At 50.8% G+C, this 17,698-nt stretch overlaps 4 protein-coding genes across 12 annotated transcripts in view; 2 read left to right on the forward strand and 2 right to left on the reverse strand.

Annotated features, from left to right (window-relative positions):
* Nucleotides 1–134: 134 nt before the first annotated feature.
* LOC122392216 (protein FAM166B-like) lies at nt 135–2,113 on the forward strand. The gene is made up of 3 exons (XM_043386832.1): nt 135–327; nt 518–659; nt 935–2,113. The coding sequence occupies exons 1-3, from the start codon at nt 260–262 to the stop codon at nt 1,889–1,891; spliced, it is 1,167 nt and encodes a 388-aa protein (XP_043242767.1). The 5' UTR covers nt 135–259; the 3' UTR covers nt 1,892–2,113.
* On the reverse strand, nt 1,906–11,463 carry LOC122392215 (kynurenine aminotransferase-like). 6 transcript variants are annotated; one of them, XM_043386831.1, is made up of 8 exons: nt 11,364–11,463; nt 6,675–6,795; nt 6,197–6,347; nt 5,369–5,518; nt 3,905–4,417; nt 3,462–3,651; nt 2,938–3,107; nt 1,906–2,662 (listed from the first exon to the last, which is right to left on the reverse strand). In XM_043386831.1, the coding sequence occupies exons 2-8, from the start codon at nt 6,731–6,733 to the stop codon at nt 2,600–2,602; spliced, it is 1,296 nt and encodes a 431-aa protein (XP_043242766.1). In that variant the 5' UTR covers nt 6,734–6,795; nt 11,364–11,463; the 3' UTR covers nt 1,906–2,599. The 6 variants fall into 6 exon arrangements, with proteins under 6 accessions (XP_043242766.1, XP_043242761.1, XP_043242763.1 ...); XM_043386826.1 differs by having other exon boundaries at nt 6,675–6,862; XM_043386828.1 differs by lacking the exon at nt 11,364–11,463 and adding an exon at nt 8,885–9,257 and having other exon boundaries at nt 6,675–6,862.
* LOC122392217 (fibrillin-3-like) lies at nt 9,355–11,641 on the forward strand. The gene is made up of 5 exons (XM_043386834.1): nt 9,355–9,549; nt 9,827–9,977; nt 10,640–10,702; nt 10,919–11,050; nt 11,421–11,641. The coding sequence occupies exons 1-5, from the start codon at nt 9,523–9,525 to the stop codon at nt 11,465–11,467; spliced, it is 420 nt and encodes a 139-aa protein (XP_043242769.1). The 5' UTR covers nt 9,355–9,522; the 3' UTR covers nt 11,468–11,641.
* Nucleotides 11,642–12,150: 509 nt separating this feature from the next.
* The window catches only part of LOC122392221 (unconventional myosin-Vb-like), a 62,022-nt gene continuing 56,474 nt past the window's right edge, over nt 12,151–17,698 (reverse strand). For all 4 annotated transcript variants that reach the window (XM_043386840.1, XM_043386839.1, XM_043386841.1 and 1 more), the window contains 7 exons: nt 16,730–16,971; nt 16,247–16,354; nt 15,219–15,473; nt 14,581–14,715; nt 14,126–14,254; nt 13,637–13,756; nt 12,151–13,126 (listed from right to left, as the gene is read on the reverse strand). In XM_043386840.1, the coding sequence (XP_043242775.1) occupies nt 13,001–13,126; nt 13,637–13,756; nt 14,126–14,254; nt 14,581–14,715; nt 15,219–15,473; nt 16,247–16,354; nt 16,730–16,971 (1,115 nt within the window). In that variant the 3' untranslated portion in view covers nt 12,151–13,000. The remainder of the gene's footprint in view (nt 13,127–13,636; nt 13,757–14,125; nt 14,255–14,580; nt 14,716–15,218; nt 15,474–16,246; nt 16,355–16,729; nt 16,972–17,698) is intronic.

The following is a 17,698-nucleotide window of genomic DNA, read 5'->3' on the forward strand; positions in this document are numbered from 1 at the left end:
TACAACGTCGACTGCCCCATGTTATGTTGCAGTCGGCCTAATTCATTTTGCTCTGCCAGTGGGTAATTTATGGAATGGCTGGAAGTGCTCTTAGTTGAAAATCCCGAGTAACTAGCACGAGCCAGGCCGAAAAATATTAGACTGAGTTTTTCAGGTGCCTTGATACCTTCAAAATTTGACAGTGTCCATTTCTTCAAAATTTTAGTTTACGGCTTTAATTACAATATTTCGATAATCAATTACTAAATTTTCGTGAAATATGCCGCCCCGCAAAGAAGACGGAAAATTGAGCCCTCTGATAACTCCGGACCCGCACTATATTCCAGGGTAAGTGTCAGCAATGTTTTGTATATGTAGAGTGAACTGTATTGAAAGTTCATGACAGCCTCAATGAAACTACAATGGAGGCTGTCATTTTGTATTTAAGTAATTCCGTATGCGAATACCTGAAGCGCAATGTGTAAGCCCTTCAATCATTTTTGTACCTTCGTTGTCTTATACGAGATGTGTCTTTCAGGTATCAGGGTCATGTGCCCGGGTTTACCTTCCACTTCGGCGATACGTTCGGGCACACATCAAACAAATTGCTCACCGATCCATGCATACCGGGCTCGGGAAATTTGGTTCAGCCTCTCAACTTCAATGTCGGCCGAAAAGACGTAAGTACCGAATGGTTTGCTCGAATGTAAAAATATCCTTCCTGTCAATTCATTGATTATAATCCATTGATTAGAACATACCGTTAAGAAAAATATCATTGTACATTCATGGATAATACTCGGTTAGTTAGAACCGTATTAAAATCGCCTTTGCACATAAGGGGGGTATCCTTGACGAGTGTTTCTATGACCGTCAATATTGTAATGGATATTTGTCATTGGATGTTTATTTTTGGCCCCATTTATCTTAAACTTTGCGTTTCTGATTTCGGCAGCCGGAGATCGGCCCTCTGGTGCGCTCCTCCGGCTGCAACTACCCGCGCCTCACCACCAACATGGTACCCGGCTACTCGGGCCGCATCCCCGCCTACGACAACGTGTTCGGCCTGAGCTACGCGCGCGGCACCGAGCAGGCCGTGCGCGACTTCGAGACCAACCAGTCGCAGGCGCGCCAGCAACGGCAGCTCACCAACTCACTGGCCGCCATGAACACGTGCAACGGCGGCCGGTCGGGCTTCAACGCCAACTGTCCGGTGCCGCTGTGGAGCCGCAACAACCAGGGCTTCCGCTCGGCCGGCGGAGGCTCCTACTCCGGTCCGTACGACCGCCAGGCTCCGTTCCAGTTTGTCGAATCGCCGTACTTTATGGGCAATGACGACCCCCGCAAGTATTTCATGTCGGGGTATACTGGGTTTGTGCCCAACACGCAGCCGGTGATCGGAAACGTGTTCCCCATCACCACCAACCGCGGTCTGAGGAAGTTCACCGACGAACAGTGCAGGGTGCGGCACAACTTCTGCAAGCCGGTGGTGGTGAGCACCAAGAGCCGCGACTATGACCCGCCCGACAACCAGATGAGGGATTGCACGCGGGAGCCGATTCGCACCATGGACATACCGGACATTGGCAAGGAGTTCGACCCGTCGCTGATGGTGGGCTGCGGCCCCCACGCGCTCAATCAGCACGATCCCAACGAGGACTTCACGCTGAACCGCGCCCGGGTGTCGCCGGCTATCATGAACCAAGTGCCCGCGCTCGGCCAGGACAGGCTTCGTCGTAAAATGCAGATGTTCAAGCGGAAGGACCCACACCCGATCTATCGCGTTCAGGAGGGCCTGCTGCCGACGTATGGCGGCCATGTTCCAAACCAGCAGTTCCGATTCGGAGGAACGTTCGGCAAAGAAACGGTCAACGCCAGAAGCCTCAACGCCATGGTTGTCCGTAAGGAGTGATCAAACCGTCCAGCTTTCATGCGAATTTTATTCTGCTTTATCACGAACAGCCACCGATTCTCATAATCCGCTACTTCCTTGCTGACAAAATCACAGTTGTCCCTGCCAACATGCATGGTGATAAACATTGCGCCTGACAAGAGACGACATTAAGTCTTGTATAATTTTTTTACGTATTTACAGATGATACTGAAAAAAATAATACACTTCATCTCTCTCGAAGTTATAACGAAAAACAGAACATCACAGAAAACAGTGTTTGCAAACAATGCCAGGGACTCGACTTTGTAATAAAAACGTACCCAGCCCAAATTATAGAGCCAGAGACAACAATGTGTTAACATTGGACTAACGATCCAGCAACCGATGACTGGTGCTACACTGTTCTGCCAGTGAAGGCACAAAAGCACCGTTTCTACCCCACTATAGGGCAGAACTGAACGTAATATGGGCTCGTGCCCCGGCACAGAAATGACGAACGAAAGACAACATATAGGTCATCCTGTGTTGCGCAGATCATCAACCGAGGTGAAGGGATAATATGCGTTCGTCATCTTCTAGAGGACCAAACCATCTCCACAAGCTACACATCCGTGTCAGTTGGCTGACAGTATGGCAAGGCCGCCCCTCTAACGATGGCAGCGTCAAGCCTGGGCAGTACCTGCGATCCCGCGATGGGTCCACTCAAGGCCGTGTAAGTAGGGTTCACTATTCCATCGATTTCTTCAGCTCTTTCAGAATAGACTCTGCCTTCTCTAGGTTTTTGTCGTCCTGGAAAGGAAGCACGGATTATTGAGATTTGTTACGTCATCCCCTAAGCCAAAACTCTGATCTATCACTAACGACAAGCCAGGACGGCGGAGCTTTTCTATGGAACTGTAGTGTAAAATATTTACCATATGAACATGATGCATAAAAATTACCGGGAACTGAGCTGATGGTGTTGCAAAATTGAAACATGTTATCTAGCCGCAGGAGCCGCGACACTGAGCCCCCTCCTGCATCGTGGCGTGATATCAGCCATAGCTGGCGGAGTGCGGACCCACCTTGATGAAGCAGAAGCGGATGTAGTGTTCGGCCAGCTTCTTGTGCTCTGCCGAGTAGAAGGACGACGGCGGGATGCCCTGCAGCTTGTGGTGGTGCACCAGCCAGTACACGAACCGGTGGTCGTCCGGCTTACCGGGCGTGTACGGACTCAGGTCGATCTTGCTCTTATCTGCGGAGGAACGCAGGGGCAAACATCAAAGGGCTGGCAGACTGCAGAGGACTCGGATGGACATAATCAGGGAATGTTCATCATAACTAACATGAGCGCTGAAAACGGGGTAGGAACTCGCCGGGATATCTTGTAGCTCCTCACTGGGAAACAATCCCAAATAACGAGCTTAGCCCTCCATTTCCTTTCGTAGAATGTAGAGGGTACAATTAGCCCGAGAGAAGGCAAGTATCCTAGTGACAAGGGAGCCACAGGTAGGCTAGCAAGTAGGGGATCTACCATTCAACAGTATCATTTGACTCAATAACCCCACATATCTCAGCCTAAACAAATCACCCCTCCACGGTCACTGACCGAGTGACGTCCAGTCGGCCACCATGAAGTATCCTCCCTCGGGGATAACTGGCTTCATGCCGCAGTCGGTCAGGAACTGGGCCATGTAGTCGCGCTTGGGCCGCAGCTCGTCATTGGCCAGAGAGGTGAAGTAGCACTCTGGCGAGCCCATCAGCGACATCTCGTGCTCGAACGAGCGCGCCAGCGCCTCCTGAGGGTGGTCAGGACCAAGGGACGTCAGAGTACAATCAGAATTCAGAGTACAATCAGTTTTCATGGTGGTAAGTAACTTCATGATTGTAAAGTGAAAGTGACGAGCTTCCCAATTTATAAACTATTCGGTTCAATCCCTGTTTCGACATTTGACTGGCCAACCCATCCTCTAACTACCGTTCACACTATTAATTCGCCATGAGCGACCCGAACCCACTAGGCACCCCACTACCCACCGCACCTGAACCCACCTGTAGCGGTGTGGAGCACGTGTAGAGCGTGTTCTGGTGGACCACTTGCAAGTTGTGCATCAGCTTCGCCGGTCCGTAGGCCCAGCCGAGCTTCCAGCCGGTGACGCTGAACGTTTTACCGGCCGATCCCACAGTGATGGTCCTGTCCCACATCCCCGGCAGGCCGGCGATACGGATATGCTCGGCAGGCTTGAACACCATCCATTCGTACACCTCGTCGGAGAGACAGAGCGCGTTGTGACTCTGGCACAGCTCAGCGATCAGCTCCAGCTCCGGCCGGGTGAACACCTTGCCGAGCGGGTTGTTGGGGGTGTTGAGGATGATCATCTTGGTGCGCGGTCCGAAGGCGGCGCGGAGTTCGGCCGGGTCCAGTACCCAGTCAGCAGAGCTGAGGGCGCCGTCAGCGCGTGCCGCCGCGTCCTGGCGCGGTCGGAGCGGTACGAACACGGGCGTACCGCCGGCGATCTTCACCATGGGCTGGTAGCAGTCGAAGAACGGCTCGATGATGATCACCTGCCGCGGACCGGGTGGGCGGTTAGACGGTGGGACAGCCGGTTGGGTGGTCGGACTGCGGCTCATGCGATTCACAAAAAAAAACTGATCGCATTTCATTAAACGTTAAGGAGTGATGGCATAGCCTTGTTATAACCGTAATTCCAATCAATTGATCATTGATCAAGTTAAAGTAAACTGATGCAAAAATTACGAAATGAGCAGCCACTAACGCGGAGATTCAATGTGCATATCACCCCGCTGTGAACTACTATGGACGTCAAACCCCTTGAGACCCCACTTTTTTGCGATAATTTTTAAATGCGTCAACTTTCGTTGACAATATTCTGGCAATGTATGTTTCAGAACCTGCCGAAACTTTTATTACTAAGGTATTTTGACGCCAAACGATTATGGAAGGTACTTCTCATTCACTCGTAATGTTAAGGTCAATTCAGGCCCGGGCAGAGGCTTGCGCTCGGCCACACTCGAGCCCCGCCACCAGCGCCATCTGCTCTAAATGCCATCTACCAGCGCCCGCTACCGCTACCAGCTACCGCCCACCATCAAGCCTGAATGGAGCGAGAGACGCGAGTGACCGGTCGCCGGGCAAGGAGCGCCGGAGGGGTAGGGCGGAGCTTAGCGCTGACGTCATTACGTGGTTCCGCCCCATGAGCGCGTAGCCTCTACCCAAACAGCGGATTCGTTCCGTGAAATTTAACATTACGAGTGAATGAGAAGTACCTTTAATAATCGTTTGGCGTCAAAATACCTTAGTAATAAAAGTTTCGGCAGGTTCTGAAACACACATTGCCAGAATATTGTCAACGAGAGTTGACGCATTTAAAAATTATCGCAAAAAAGTGGGGCCTCAAGGGGTTTGACGTCCATAGTAGGTTCTCACCAGTCACCAGCCGAAAGACTATCCTATCTGACTCACCACGGACCCAACCGATCCCGCCCCGTCCTCACCTCATCTCCGGGTTTGACGTGTCCCAGAATGGCGTTATAGAGGCACCCGTAGGCGCCCTGAGAGACAAGAACCTCGGTGAACGGGTCGATGGTTCGGTCCAGCAGACCGCTGTACAGCTTGGCCAGCGCGTTCACCAGCCGCGGGTGGCCCTGCGGACGGGGAGGGGAGGGGAATGAGGTCGTGAGGAGGCGAGGGACGCTCATACTCAGCTGGAGTGCTCTCGATACCAGGCCGCACGCCGAGTCGCTGAGCTGAACTTAGGCGTGACAGGGAATGGTTCGAATAGTTATTACAACTGCCGTTAACCAAGCCGTTGACAAAACCAACTTATTGCTTGGTAGTTAGTGTTAGGGGCGCATTGTCGGCAAATTAATTACGTGCGAAACGGACAGCTTAACTGAGCTACTCCTTGTACAATGTAGTCATGTAAAAAATCCATTTAAGGCCTGGCTACACTATGCGTTTTCTGCGTGCGTTTTTGCAGGTTTGCGTGTTTTGCGTAATATCGTTCTAGGAAAAAAGTTATAAACAATATAATTTTTATTTTGGTTATATACAAAAGCTAATATAACTCTTATGTAACTAAAATTTAAGGTGAAAAACATCATAAAAACGTAATATCGTTCTTTTTTCTAGAACGATATCACGCAAAACACGCAAACGCGCAAAAAACGCACGAAGAAAACGCACAGTGTAGCCAGGCCTTTATTCAGCAGCACTCCGCACGGCTCCCTACCAACGGAACAATACTGAGACGTTTTCCTCAGTGCTCAAGCGCACCTACACGGGTTATTTTTTCACTCGCCATTTTCGTCTATCGTACTCACGTATCCGCGCGTGTACTGGTTGAGCAGCAGATTGGGATCGTGCATCACCTCAGCCAGGCCCTCTGTCACGTGCTTGGGGCAACCGTAGTCGGGAAAACCCTGACCCAGGTTCAGTGGCTTGTGCTCCAGAGCCAGCTGGATGAACTCCACCCTGACGACAGATGGATAGTAGGTAACGATAACCTGAACTGCGACGATGGTTACGATTCACTTTACTATGACGACACCCGGGTCGGATAAATCAATCTACTCTTCCCTGACGTATGTCGGATAGATGAAACATGACAGATTTCCTCGACGTTAAGTTAGACGAGAGGTAGACGAACGAGTATGTCGCAACGTTACTTAGTAAAAAGTAGGCAAACAGACAGCATCATGCTACATGGATAACATAGGTAACATTTAAAAGTGGATGTGTCCACATTGAGGGCGAGAAAAGAGTAACACATCAAATAGCTGAGTTAGTTATAGCACGTACCAGATGTTTTTTTCAGTGCCCTTGTAGCGCTCGGGCAGTGAGAACTTGTCGTCGGCCATGGCTGCGGAGGCGGTGGTGGCAACGGCGCGTCGGACGGAGTGTGACGGTCGGCGGGAGGCGGCTGTAACGAAACGTGTCAGCGAGGTCAGGTCGGTGGCGGCCCGCCGCGCCAGAGGAGCCAGCATCGCCTGCGGACAGACAGACAGACAGACAGCACGCTCAGACACAGAGAGTGAAACACAGGCAGGGACTCGTGCAGGGCAGCGACAAACCGCACACTGAACAGCCAAGGCAGCCGGAACAAGAGAAAGATAGCAGACATCAGTTGGGGGAGGTTTGGTCAATGGTTGTCATTTTTAGCACATGCCATTTTTGGCAACCATGTGCTAAAAATGACAACGCTATCAGCTATTTTTAGCAACGATGAAGCCGATTTCACTCCTCAGCGAGGAAATCACGATTTTGGAAATACAAGCACTGATTTTGGAAAAGAAGTGCTGCCACCTGGTGCAAGAAGAAGAAACCAGCTTTAATATGGCCATTGTTTGTATGGTAGTCCAACGTTGAAGTATACCCTTTTTTGTGGCCCGAAGTTGGAACTTTAAATTGAAGCATCCGAAAATGATCGATATTGATCGAAATCATGATGTTGATGAAAAAAATAATATGTTAAGTTGAGAGAGGAGGCCATTTTATCCAGATGCGGTGGTTTACTTCTTGAAATTATTTTTGCTTACGACGACTGCCATGTAATGAGGGATAATTAGCAGCCGTCATTAGCAAAAATAATTTCAAGAAGTAAACTACTGCATCTGGATAAAACGGCCTCCTCTCTCAACTTAAAATATTATTTTTTTTCATCAACATCATGTTTTCGATCAATATCGATCATTTTCGGATGCTTCAATTTTAAGTTCCAACTTCAGGCCACAAAACAAACTACCATACAAATAACAGGCATATTAAAGCTGGATTCTTCGTCTTGCACCAGGTGGCAGCACTTCTTTTCCAAAATCAGTGTTTATCTTTCCAAAATCTTCATTTCCTCGCTGAGGAGTGAACTCGGCCTCATCGTTGTCAAAAATAGCAGAATCGTTGTCATTTTTAGCACGTGTGACAAAAATAGCACGTGCTAAAAATGACAACGATTGACCAAACCTCCCCCGACTGACATGGTGCTCAGTGATGCTACAAGCAGTGTTCAGAAGAAAGAAGCAATAACTTAACTATGAAAAGCACACAAGACATGTCATGCCCATCACTAACTGAAGCATGAAAAAAATGAATAATTATGCAGTGATTTTCTGATATCACTCAGTAAGTGATGCAGCCACCATTTTGTATTTTTGTATTAAGCAAGATGCAAATAACTATGGCATTCATTCAGACATGTGCATGGATCTCAGATGACCGAACATAAAAAATATAACCATAAATGGTATTCAAGCATGGTATTGTGGAAATCATTGCTCCTAAACCCTCTAAATGACCTAACATTGTTGTCTTCCTTCAGAGTTGCCATTCTCAGAAAATCCATCAAGATCCAGCTCAGATCATGATCCCTGCGGCTGCCCCTGGATCATAGATCCGAGGCCAGTTTTACCAACAGAAAAATAGCCGCCTGCTGGAATTTTTTGCCTTAAGACTGCTACACATACGTAAATGTGATGGGTATGTAAGCGGATAGGGGTTTACAGTTTATACTCCATATGTGAAGCGATCTTTAGGCAAAAAATTCCGGCAGGCGGCTATTTTTCTGTTGGTAAAACTGGCCGGATTTTGATGGATTTTCTAAGACATGTCAACTCTAAAGGAATGCAAGGATAATTGATTATTTATAGGTTTCATAGGCGATGATTTTCACAATACATAAATCCACTCTTGAAGAATATTAATATCACTTTTGATCATCTGGGATCTGTGCACATCTGATCTTCTGCATTCATTTCATCTTGATTTATATCTTGAAGACATGCATACAAGTGTTGGCAATTTTCATAAAAGGAAATTGTCAACAAATCTGGAAGTAAATTAAAGCCAAAAGCAGTCTAGATTGTGCAGAACTTTACGTATATTCGATAATTTTTCAATTTGAATTTGTCTTATCCCTTGCCTGCTTCCAACTTCGCCGAAATATCCTGCCATGCTGATGCTAGGAATCAGTTCACGGAAAGCACACACAACTCATATTTAAAAAAATACAAACCTACCTGCAGATAATCTGTCGTCCAAACAGTATGGAAGGAATTAAATGATAAAAAAATTGATGATATTATAATATTAATATAAATGATATTAATAATAATAATAATAGGGAACCAAAAATGTATTATCTAGTGAATTAAAAGACAATTCACATAAGCTGCACGTAAAACACTCCAGCAACAGGAAAATTTGAGGAAAATGCAGTGTAAAAATGCAACTTTTATAGGAAAATTGTCTTAAACTTCTTTCATTAATTGTTGGAATTAGTGTGACCTTAGTTTTTGTAATCAATTTATTTTAAAAAAAATTAATACAAAAGAAAACTTATCTTTTAATCTGTTTTTAATATATATGTATGGTGTGTGAACCAGCCCTAGACGCGAAATGTATCGGTTGCGCTACTATCGCTTTCATTATTTGTGCTTCCATATTTCTCCAATTGCGGCAATATTTGGATGAAAATTAGCCAAAAACTTCACATGCTTCGTTTTCGTGGGAGGGGCGTAACGTGACCTCTGACCAGTCATTTGCCCGCGAGCTATAACGAGCGGGCTGAAACTGCCGCCGGATGGTCAGACGGCCGCCGGAGGTCCTGGTCGTGGTGAGGCGCCGCGCGACCGTCCACCAAAATTGAAGTAGCATCATGGCGAGAAGCATCAAGCGGTGGCTGGTAAGTGGATATCTCTGCCCCCGGGCTCCGGCCCATGAGATGTGGAGTGTTTTACTTACGCAATACGCCGAAGAAATCGAAACCCGTTGCCCTTGCCGTTGCCGATAGTATGCGCTATATCAATATAACTTTGCTTATAATGAGTGAATCGTTCTGGGCGGTTCTGGGTCTTGTCAGGAGATCGTACCGGGCCCGCACTACATAATCTGTCATGGAACCGTGATCGTAATACCGTTTGGTTTACAAACGACGTAAGCCCGCAATATCGTGTCGCCAGGGTGCGGTCGTGCTGTGTCTGCTGGCGGCCGCCGAGGCGGCCGTCTCCAGGGAGCGGCTGGCGGCGCGGAGCTGGAGCGCCCTGCTGGACGGGCCCGCGGCCGTGGACCTCACTGAGACCGGACAGGTGCTGCCCAGATTCCGACCTCCAGGTATTGGCTGACGGGCTGACGGGATTGGGATGGCAGCGGATGGGGTGGGGCTGACGGGCCGGAGCGGGGGTGACTGATGTCGGGCTGGAGTGGGGCTGGAGGATGGAGCGGGCTGGGGGCCGGGGCGGGGCGGAGCTGGAGGGCGCCGGGCTGTAGTGGGCCTGGGGGTCGGAGAGCTAGAGTGGGACTGAGCTCTGAAAGGCTCTGATCTCGCCCTTCGGGCTCGTGTTGACCGTTTTATCCTTCATCATCGTTTATCATTTGTGATCCTCCGTTCACGCTCCGTCCGACTCGTCCTTAGCTGCGGCCTACCAAGATAACTTTGCAGGCTTCCTCCTCAATCGATGTAGGTAACCCTTCACCGGCAGGATATAGTCTGCACCGTCTGTCACCGTCAACGCACTGACCTATTGCCTGACATTTGACCTGACCTCTGAGCTGACCTCTGAGCTGACCTCTGATGACCTCTGATGACCTCTGACCTGGCATCTCATCTGACCCGACTTATAACCCGGCATCTGACCTGCCGTGACCTGACATCTGATCTCCCCTCCCACCGACTACATTCAGAACCCGTCGTGACCTCACACACCGCCTCCCACAGGTTACGGCTAGGCCCGGCCTAGACCTCTGACCTGACCTCTGACCCTCCCCTCCCACAGGTTACGGCCAGGCCCGACCCTGGTGTCCCGTCGGCTGGCAGTGGAACGGACGCCGCTGCGTAGGTCAGTACTCCAATATCCGCCCAGCTGAGACGCAGTGATCATTCGCTCTTTGAGGTCAACTATTAAGACCTCAGTCTCGAGATCAAAACACTCGAGAAAATTGCGAGCTTAATTTATGTGAACAATCTGTTTCTGAACACGGTTAAGCTATCTGTAGCCGCTGCCCGCCCCTCCCTCGCCTCCCCCTCCCTGACCGCACCCCCTCTCCGCCCGCAGACGTGGACGAGTGCCGTCAAGCGAACGAGTGCCGCAGCCCGCGGGTGTACTGTCTGAACACACTGGGCAGCTACCGGTGTCTGTGCCGGCCCGGACTGGTCGGCGACTACTACACCGTCGGCTGCAAGACAGGTCAGTTGGCCGACCCCGGACGAGGAGAGTACCCCTCCCCTTCCGCCGCCGTAGAGGACAGGCTACATCGCGCCCTCACCCATGTCCGATACTTCCAGGGACGGGGTCGGTGCCAGGGGGCGATACGCCGCGTGAGCGGACAATTGAAGTGACGCCATCTTGGTTTTAATTTTCCCGTTTCATAACACTTAAAAAATAGTTTTTGATCGTTTCAATATCAATTACCCCGTAAGTTTGCTAGTGCTTCCATACGGCATACGCTGAAAAGTTTTACTTCAATTAAGAAAGACGGGTACTGCCCGTATGACCTCACCTGACTGGCCCTGCTGTCGTTCCCGCTGGCTGATCTGCTGCCTGTTGCCTGTTCCAGAGGAGGAGTACTGCCAGACCCGGTTCCGAGACGCCCCCACTCCCTAAACTACGAGCACCACCGGCACAAAGTGCTCCGTCTGACCTCTGGCCTCTGATTGGTACAGGGCGGACGGCAGGGACCAATCAGAGGACAGGACACAGTGCGGACCGGAGTCACGGTGACGTTACGAATTGTTACGGTAGAATGATTTGGTGCAAATATACGTAGATGGACCATTAGCGATTGTATCTATTAATGGCTACAGGATTGATGTGAAGATCACTTACGTTCATACTCTATCCCATTTTGCTTGATGCACTACGTAAAAACGGTATGTGAAAAATCACTTGATGACTTTTGAACGACTTATAAATAAACGACCACCATCCAAATAAACATCGGCATATGAGCACGTCCAGATGTTTCGGTCGAATGGATCACCGGATACGCACTGAAAAAGTAGCTGCGCGAGTTTATCACGAGGTTGGCAGACACTTCAAGTGCACGAGGCTCTCGCACTGAGATACCACGCCACGAGTTGTAACGAACATGCGTCTGCTGACTGAGCGTCTGTTTCGATGGCGTGACTCTCAGACAAGGTCCGTCAAGGACAGCACAGTGACGTGACGTGTTAGGACTCGGTCCCTATATGACTGAAGCGTGACATTTGTTCAAGTTTGCAGGTTGATGCTCATTGCTCAGGTTAACGCTGCAAATGCTTCACTTCTCTCGCTCCACCAAACACACGTTCTACTGTTCCGCATAGCACATGTATATTGCGACTACAGCGCATCGCACAATAATCTCACACCTCGCCACTCGCCGAGCTCCAGAACACCCGACTCGACGGCCAGCGCCCTCCGTAAGTAGACGCACTAAGTAGACCGTGGTACCGCCTCCGCGCCTGCGGCAGCTATCACATCTGAGAGGAATGTCTCATTGAACGCGGCGCCGACCGCGGGGCGCCGCACGGACAGACACGGGGGTAAAACGGACCTGGCAGCGAGCGCTGGGCCACGAGTTCGGCGTCGCCGGTAGACTGAAACCTCACTGGGTCGAGAGGTGGTCCATGTGGCCCCTCCAGTCGGTCTGACGGCCCAGGAAGCCAGACGGCGAGTCTCGCGGAACGAGACACTAGCGTAAGCTCCGAAATCCCACGATAGGTTGGCAGACGCGCCCAGTGTAACGTCAGACACGAGTCTCTAGATACACCCGCCAGCCATGCACACTGATCATAATCACCTGATTTCCGGCGCAAAATCAACAAACGATGATAAAGCTGTCGATAACAAGGAACATAAATAGGTATAAATAGTTGCCTACCCGGATCATTGGCCTGTTTGGTCTCAAACATCATCAAATTTCCCCCGCTCCCGCTAGCCCTCCTCGGCTACAAAACAAGGACACTGTCGGCACGGTGTAAAACGCCCGTCCGGCACCGCACACGCCACCTATGATATGACCGAGCACGGAATGTTGCGTCTCAAACGAAGTTAACCAGCAGCAGCTGCTGCTGCCATTGCCGCAGTCCCGTGACAAGCTGCCGAGTCTGTAAACAGTCGCTCTGGCCGACCGACCCACACTCACACACGAGTCACTCACAACTTCTTTAGCATGGGCAGTTTGAGAATGTCTGGTATCTCGATGTCCTCCAGTCGAATGTTGGAGGGGTTGAACGGGAACCGCACCGGGAACGCGAACTTGGAGTCCATCAGCAGTCGCGCCTGACGGGGAACAAAGTCGAGGTCAGAAAAAGGACGGTAGGTCGGGAGCAGGCAGGGAAGCAGAGCTTTCAAATTCAGCAACACAGAAAACGCAAATAGACAATAAGACACGTTAAGCTAGTCACACATAATAATCAACTTTGCATAAATCGACGGGTGGTCTACTTGAGTAAGGAAATGAAGTGAGCATGCCAAACAGAAACTCCCACCAGCATCCCAAACAAAGCAAAAATGTATCCCACTCCAGCGATCCTTCCCTCCTTGTCTTGGTATCACCTGGTTCTTCTCCCACCTGCTCCCTCCCGGACTGACCGGTCGCTTCCTACCCTCTCCTTAGTCAGCCTCAGTCGCTCCTCCCTCTCCCTTACACCCCTCCTCCTCCCGAACTAGCCGATCCGTCCGTCTCCGGGTCGCGGTGCTGCTGCAGGTGCTCCTGCACTGACAGATCCCTCCCTTCCATCCACCACCCCTCCCGGACTGACAGAACCTCCCTCCCCTACCCACACTAACCGATCCGTCCGTCTCCGGGTCGCGGTGTTGCTGCAGGTGCTCCTGCACCTTCCTGATGAAGCTGATCGGTACCCGCTCCTCGTACTCGTCAGGAGTGTACAGGTTCAGGATCTTGATGATCTGCGGGTGAATGAAAGAGGACAAGTCAGCCACCGGTCAACCGATGCTGCGTATTGTCTGCGAGTCTTGTACCAGTACACGTGTACGACACATGATCAATCTTTTAGGTTTTCCTATACGGAACAATAACATAATCGTTTCGTTTTCTCGTACCAGTACCAGATTATTGAAGAGCGATCACAAAAATCAACAAAAAACCTTTCCTGCACGTCACTACAGGCGGTGTGTCTCGCAAGGCGTGTATGTCTCACGTACTTTTTGAATTTTGTACCATTTAACATAATCACTGGTCATCATATGTGTTCTTCCATGACCTGTGGCTTTAATATCTATCCTTAGAATAGAGTTTGTCGTCCCTTCACTACTAACCTGCGGCGTGGTGAGTTTGTCGCACATGTCGCAGACCCTCGCCACGTCCTCCTCTGTTTTGCGCGCCTGCAGCAGCTGGGACGCCTGGATGATGGGCTGCAGCGTGTCCATGACGCCCGTCTCCGGGTCCTAACGGACAAACCACAGCGTCACATAACACTCCAACGCAAAACGAGACGACAGGGTGGCTTCATCGAACGACAAACAGCAAAACTAAGTAACACTGAGCATGTGGAGCCTGCACCCGCCCCTCACTGATCTGTGCGGTATACCAACAAAACGACGTTACTCCTCGCCCAGAAGACTTCCAAATACCCAGCGTCCCAACCCGCTCTTTCCTCTCCCCGTACATGTAGCCAGTTCGTTACGGTTGTCGTCGCCCAGCTACAAACAGACATAACTCCTTTCCTAGCAGACCCCTCCTGTCCCTCCCAGCGACCCTCTCGTCTCCTTACGTGTAGCCGGTTGTCGCGACACCACTGCTCCAGATGGGAGAGGTTGTAGCGAATCTGCATGCCCTTGGTCCAGTGGCACAGCTCCTTCCGCAATAGCAGGTTGTTGAGGGAGTGCGCGCAGATCGCGTAGAATAGCTGCGTGCAGAGGAAGGGAGACGTTGGTCAGACATCGCGAACACAGTGATCGAAACTGCGATCAAACGCAAACGTCAACGCTGATGTTCTATAAGCGCTTACAAGACACATCGACATGAATATCAATAAACGACTTTATGACTCTGATAAGTAGTGCGAATTACGAATGTAATACTCCTAACGATACAACGGAATATAGATCAATAGACGGCGTGACAATTGCCTAACCATAAGCACGAGGAATTGAGAATGTGACGTGCCAGTGTTATAAGGTTAATGCCACGCAATCAATGCTTCAGACACACGAACACTCCTGACATGATATACAGCGTCAATTATAACTCCACTATCGGAATTCGCTGGCCAACCGAACAATTACCTACATAAAAACTACATAGAAAGTTCACGCAGTAAACTCGCGTTGTACCGCATATCAGAGTATAATATTGATAAACAGTCCACTCCACACACCGATCCCTCCCCAATCCCTCCCCAGCTCTCACCTGTTTGAAGATCTGCGCGGTGATCTCGGGGTCGACTCCGAGCTCGCCCAGGGTGCGGTGGATCTTCTTCAGACTGCTGTGAAGGGCGTCCAGCGCCGCCTCGCTGCTCACTGGTGACTCCAGCTGACGGGCCGAGGAGCCGGCCCGGCCGCGGATACCGGCCGGTCGGCCCGTGAGGCCGGCAATCGCCTCGTGTTCCAGCACGGCCGGGACGACCACCGGCTGAACCCGCTCCTCCAGCTGCTTTATCACCAGCTGTGGAACAGGGAGAGGGGAGAGGTCAGACAGGGAGGGGCAGAAGGGCCCCACTGGCTGGACAGGCTCGACCTCCAGCTGCTTTACATATCACCAGCTGTGGAACAGGGGACGACAAGGGTCAGATGGGGAGGGGAGACAGGACCAGTATTACGCTTCAACACACTCTTCCTGCCGTTCTATGACAAGCTTTGGGACATGCCCTGGTGCTGAATGGTCAATTGGTCATATCAGGAACCCAGACCAGCTCCAACCAATGTAGGGTCAGGTCGGCGCCAATATCGCGCCTCCCCGGCGATCGCGGGCACACGACAAACACACTGATGTCACCATGACCTTCCTGGTCATTATCAGCTCAGGCGACCAACAGCCGGCCATCGCGGCAATAAGAGCCCATGGGATCGCTGGTGTACGGGCCCGGCAAACAGACACAGCGGACACTGATACACGACATAGGGAACTGCTGAGTCAGGGTAGGAAAATTCAGCGCAGCCCAAGTCCTGGCATATGACACGTTGACGTTTCTGACCCACTTGGTACATTTGACCACCTGATATATCCTGTCCTCACCCTGGTTAATGTATTTGACCCATACAGCCCATCCTCGAGAACTAACCCACACAACGCATCTTGTATTTTCGATCATAACAGCACACAGGGTATATCTAACCGATAACTCCCTCTCCCACTTGGTATTTCTGACCCATACAGCCCCATTCTACAAGTCCTGATCCCATACAGTTCACCTGGTATATCTGAACCGAACAGCTCACCTGGTAAATCCACATAGCGACGTCGGAGAGCACCTGCCGGTACTCGGATAGGTCGAAACTCTTCAGACACTGCTCGTTCTGCTTCTCTGTGTTCTCAGACTGGAACGCCTGGCAACATGGAGGGTTATCGGTCAGAGGGACAGGAGGGACAGCAAGGCCGTCACAGCAAGCTGGATGGGACGGATGAAACGGCAGGGAGAGACGGATAGACGGGTCAAAGGGTCATCAGTATGCTCTTCCCATCATTATGATGTATTCAACAAATATGGATTCAAGAATTTATCACACATTCCAGGCACACAAGGAAACGCATTATTTGTCTTTCTATCTTTAATATATGGTGACCCATCCCAGGTTTACCAACAACCACTGGCTCTCCAAACACCTGCCAGCGCCAGCAGCCGTGAAGACTACAGTGCACGTACCCGTCCACCTCCCTTTACAAGACATATCTCATCCCAAGCTCTTCGATGCAGCCCTCACCTTGTCGCCGCTGTACTGTTTGAGGTTGTGCAGCAGGCGGCACACGTTGGCCAGCCACATGATGAGCGTCTCCACGTCATCGCGACGCTTCTTCACCACCCGTTTGACGCCGTTGATGGCGGCCGTCAGCAGGCGGCGAACCTTCTCGTCGTCGTTAACCAGGTCCGTGTGCCGGATACACATGAAGAGGATGTAGGCTGGTAGGCCGGGCAGCAGCACCGCGGCAGTCTTCGGCCGCAGGTCTGCGGGAGAGCGGGGAAGGGCGGGGCGTTTGAGAATCACTGACGGTACTAGGTAGCGCTGTCGCAGCCGTTTTTGGACTGTGGTGGATAGCTGAGGTTAGGGATCGGTCCCCGATGTATGCATGCCATGATAATATGAAACATGATGAATGTCAATAGCGAGTTGCAGTGAATGTATCGATGGTGGTCGTCAGACCAAATGTGGCCGGCAGACCAGTCCCGAGCAACGAGGGCCGAGCGCCGCTTCTAAGGCAGGCATTGGACCAAATATGGCTGGCATACCCATGTCAAGTGCCGCGTGACCCCAGCACTGCTGAACTCATTGCAGAGGGGCAAAATACATTTTTGCTGCTACGCTATCGATTCGAGATGATATGCGCCGGCTGATGCAATGCGCCCGTTATGGTATCGGTCCGGTCCCGCTGGGGCTGGACGTCACCGTTGTCCAGCGGAGGCGACGGACAGCACAGAGACAGGTAGGGGCTGTGTGACGGGGAGCGATACCATACGGCTGGCCGGGCGTACATGCTATCGGGGGATTTACTGATACGGACCGCGCAAAAACGACCAACAAAAACAGCTTTATTGGAAACAGCGATAGTTTAACAGAAATAACCGATAGACAAAGCACTGTCCTCTATCGACATCTGCACGTTTACACTTAACATGTATCTAAGTTCTTGAAGGGCGACAGTGAACGGATGTGGGAATTTGAGAGTTATCCCAC

Source organism: Amphibalanus amphitrite, unplaced genomic scaffold (genome assembly GCF_019059575.1).
Source record: "Amphibalanus amphitrite isolate SeventyFive unplaced genomic scaffold, NRLGWU_Aamphi_draft 000475F_arrow, whole genome shotgun sequence".
NCBI lineage: Eukaryota > Metazoa > Arthropoda > Thecostraca > Balanomorpha > Balanidae > Amphibalanus > Amphibalanus amphitrite.

Bases quoted from the DNA above. Each gene is read 5' to 3' on its own strand.
- LOC122392215 (XM_043386826.1), bottom strand. From the start codon at position 6,859: ATGCTGGCTCCTCTGGCGCGGCGGGCCGCCACCGACCTGACCTCGCTG. The intron at 3,652-3,904 runs GTGGGTTCAGGT...GACCACCCTCAG, and splicing joins CGTGCTCCACACCGCTACAG to GAGGCGCTGGCGCGCTCGTT. The intron at 2,663-2,937 runs GTGGGTCCGCAC...CTTCCTTTCCAG, and splicing joins TCCGCTTCTGCTTCATCAAG to GACGACAAAAACCTAGAGAA.
- LOC122392216 (XM_043386832.1), top strand. From the start codon at position 260: ATGCCGCCCCGCAAAGAAGACGGAAAATTGAGCCCTCTGATAACTCCG. The intron at 328-517 runs GTAAGTGTCAGC...TGTGTCTTTCAG, and splicing joins GACCCGCACTATATTCCAGG to GTATCAGGGTCATGTGCCCG. The intron at 660-934 runs GTAAGTACCGAA...TGATTTCGGCAG, and splicing joins TCAATGTCGGCCGAAAAGAC to CCGGAGATCGGCCCTCTGGT.
- LOC122392217 (XM_043386834.1), top strand. From the start codon at position 9,523: ATGGCGAGAAGCATCAAGCGGTGGCTG. The intron at 9,550-9,826 runs GTAAGTGGATAT...TCGTGTCGCCAG, and splicing joins GAAGCATCAAGCGGTGGCTG to GGTGCGGTCGTGCTGTGTCT. The intron at 9,978-10,639 runs GTATTGGCTGAC...CCCCTCCCACAG, and splicing joins GCCCAGATTCCGACCTCCAG to GTTACGGCCAGGCCCGACCC.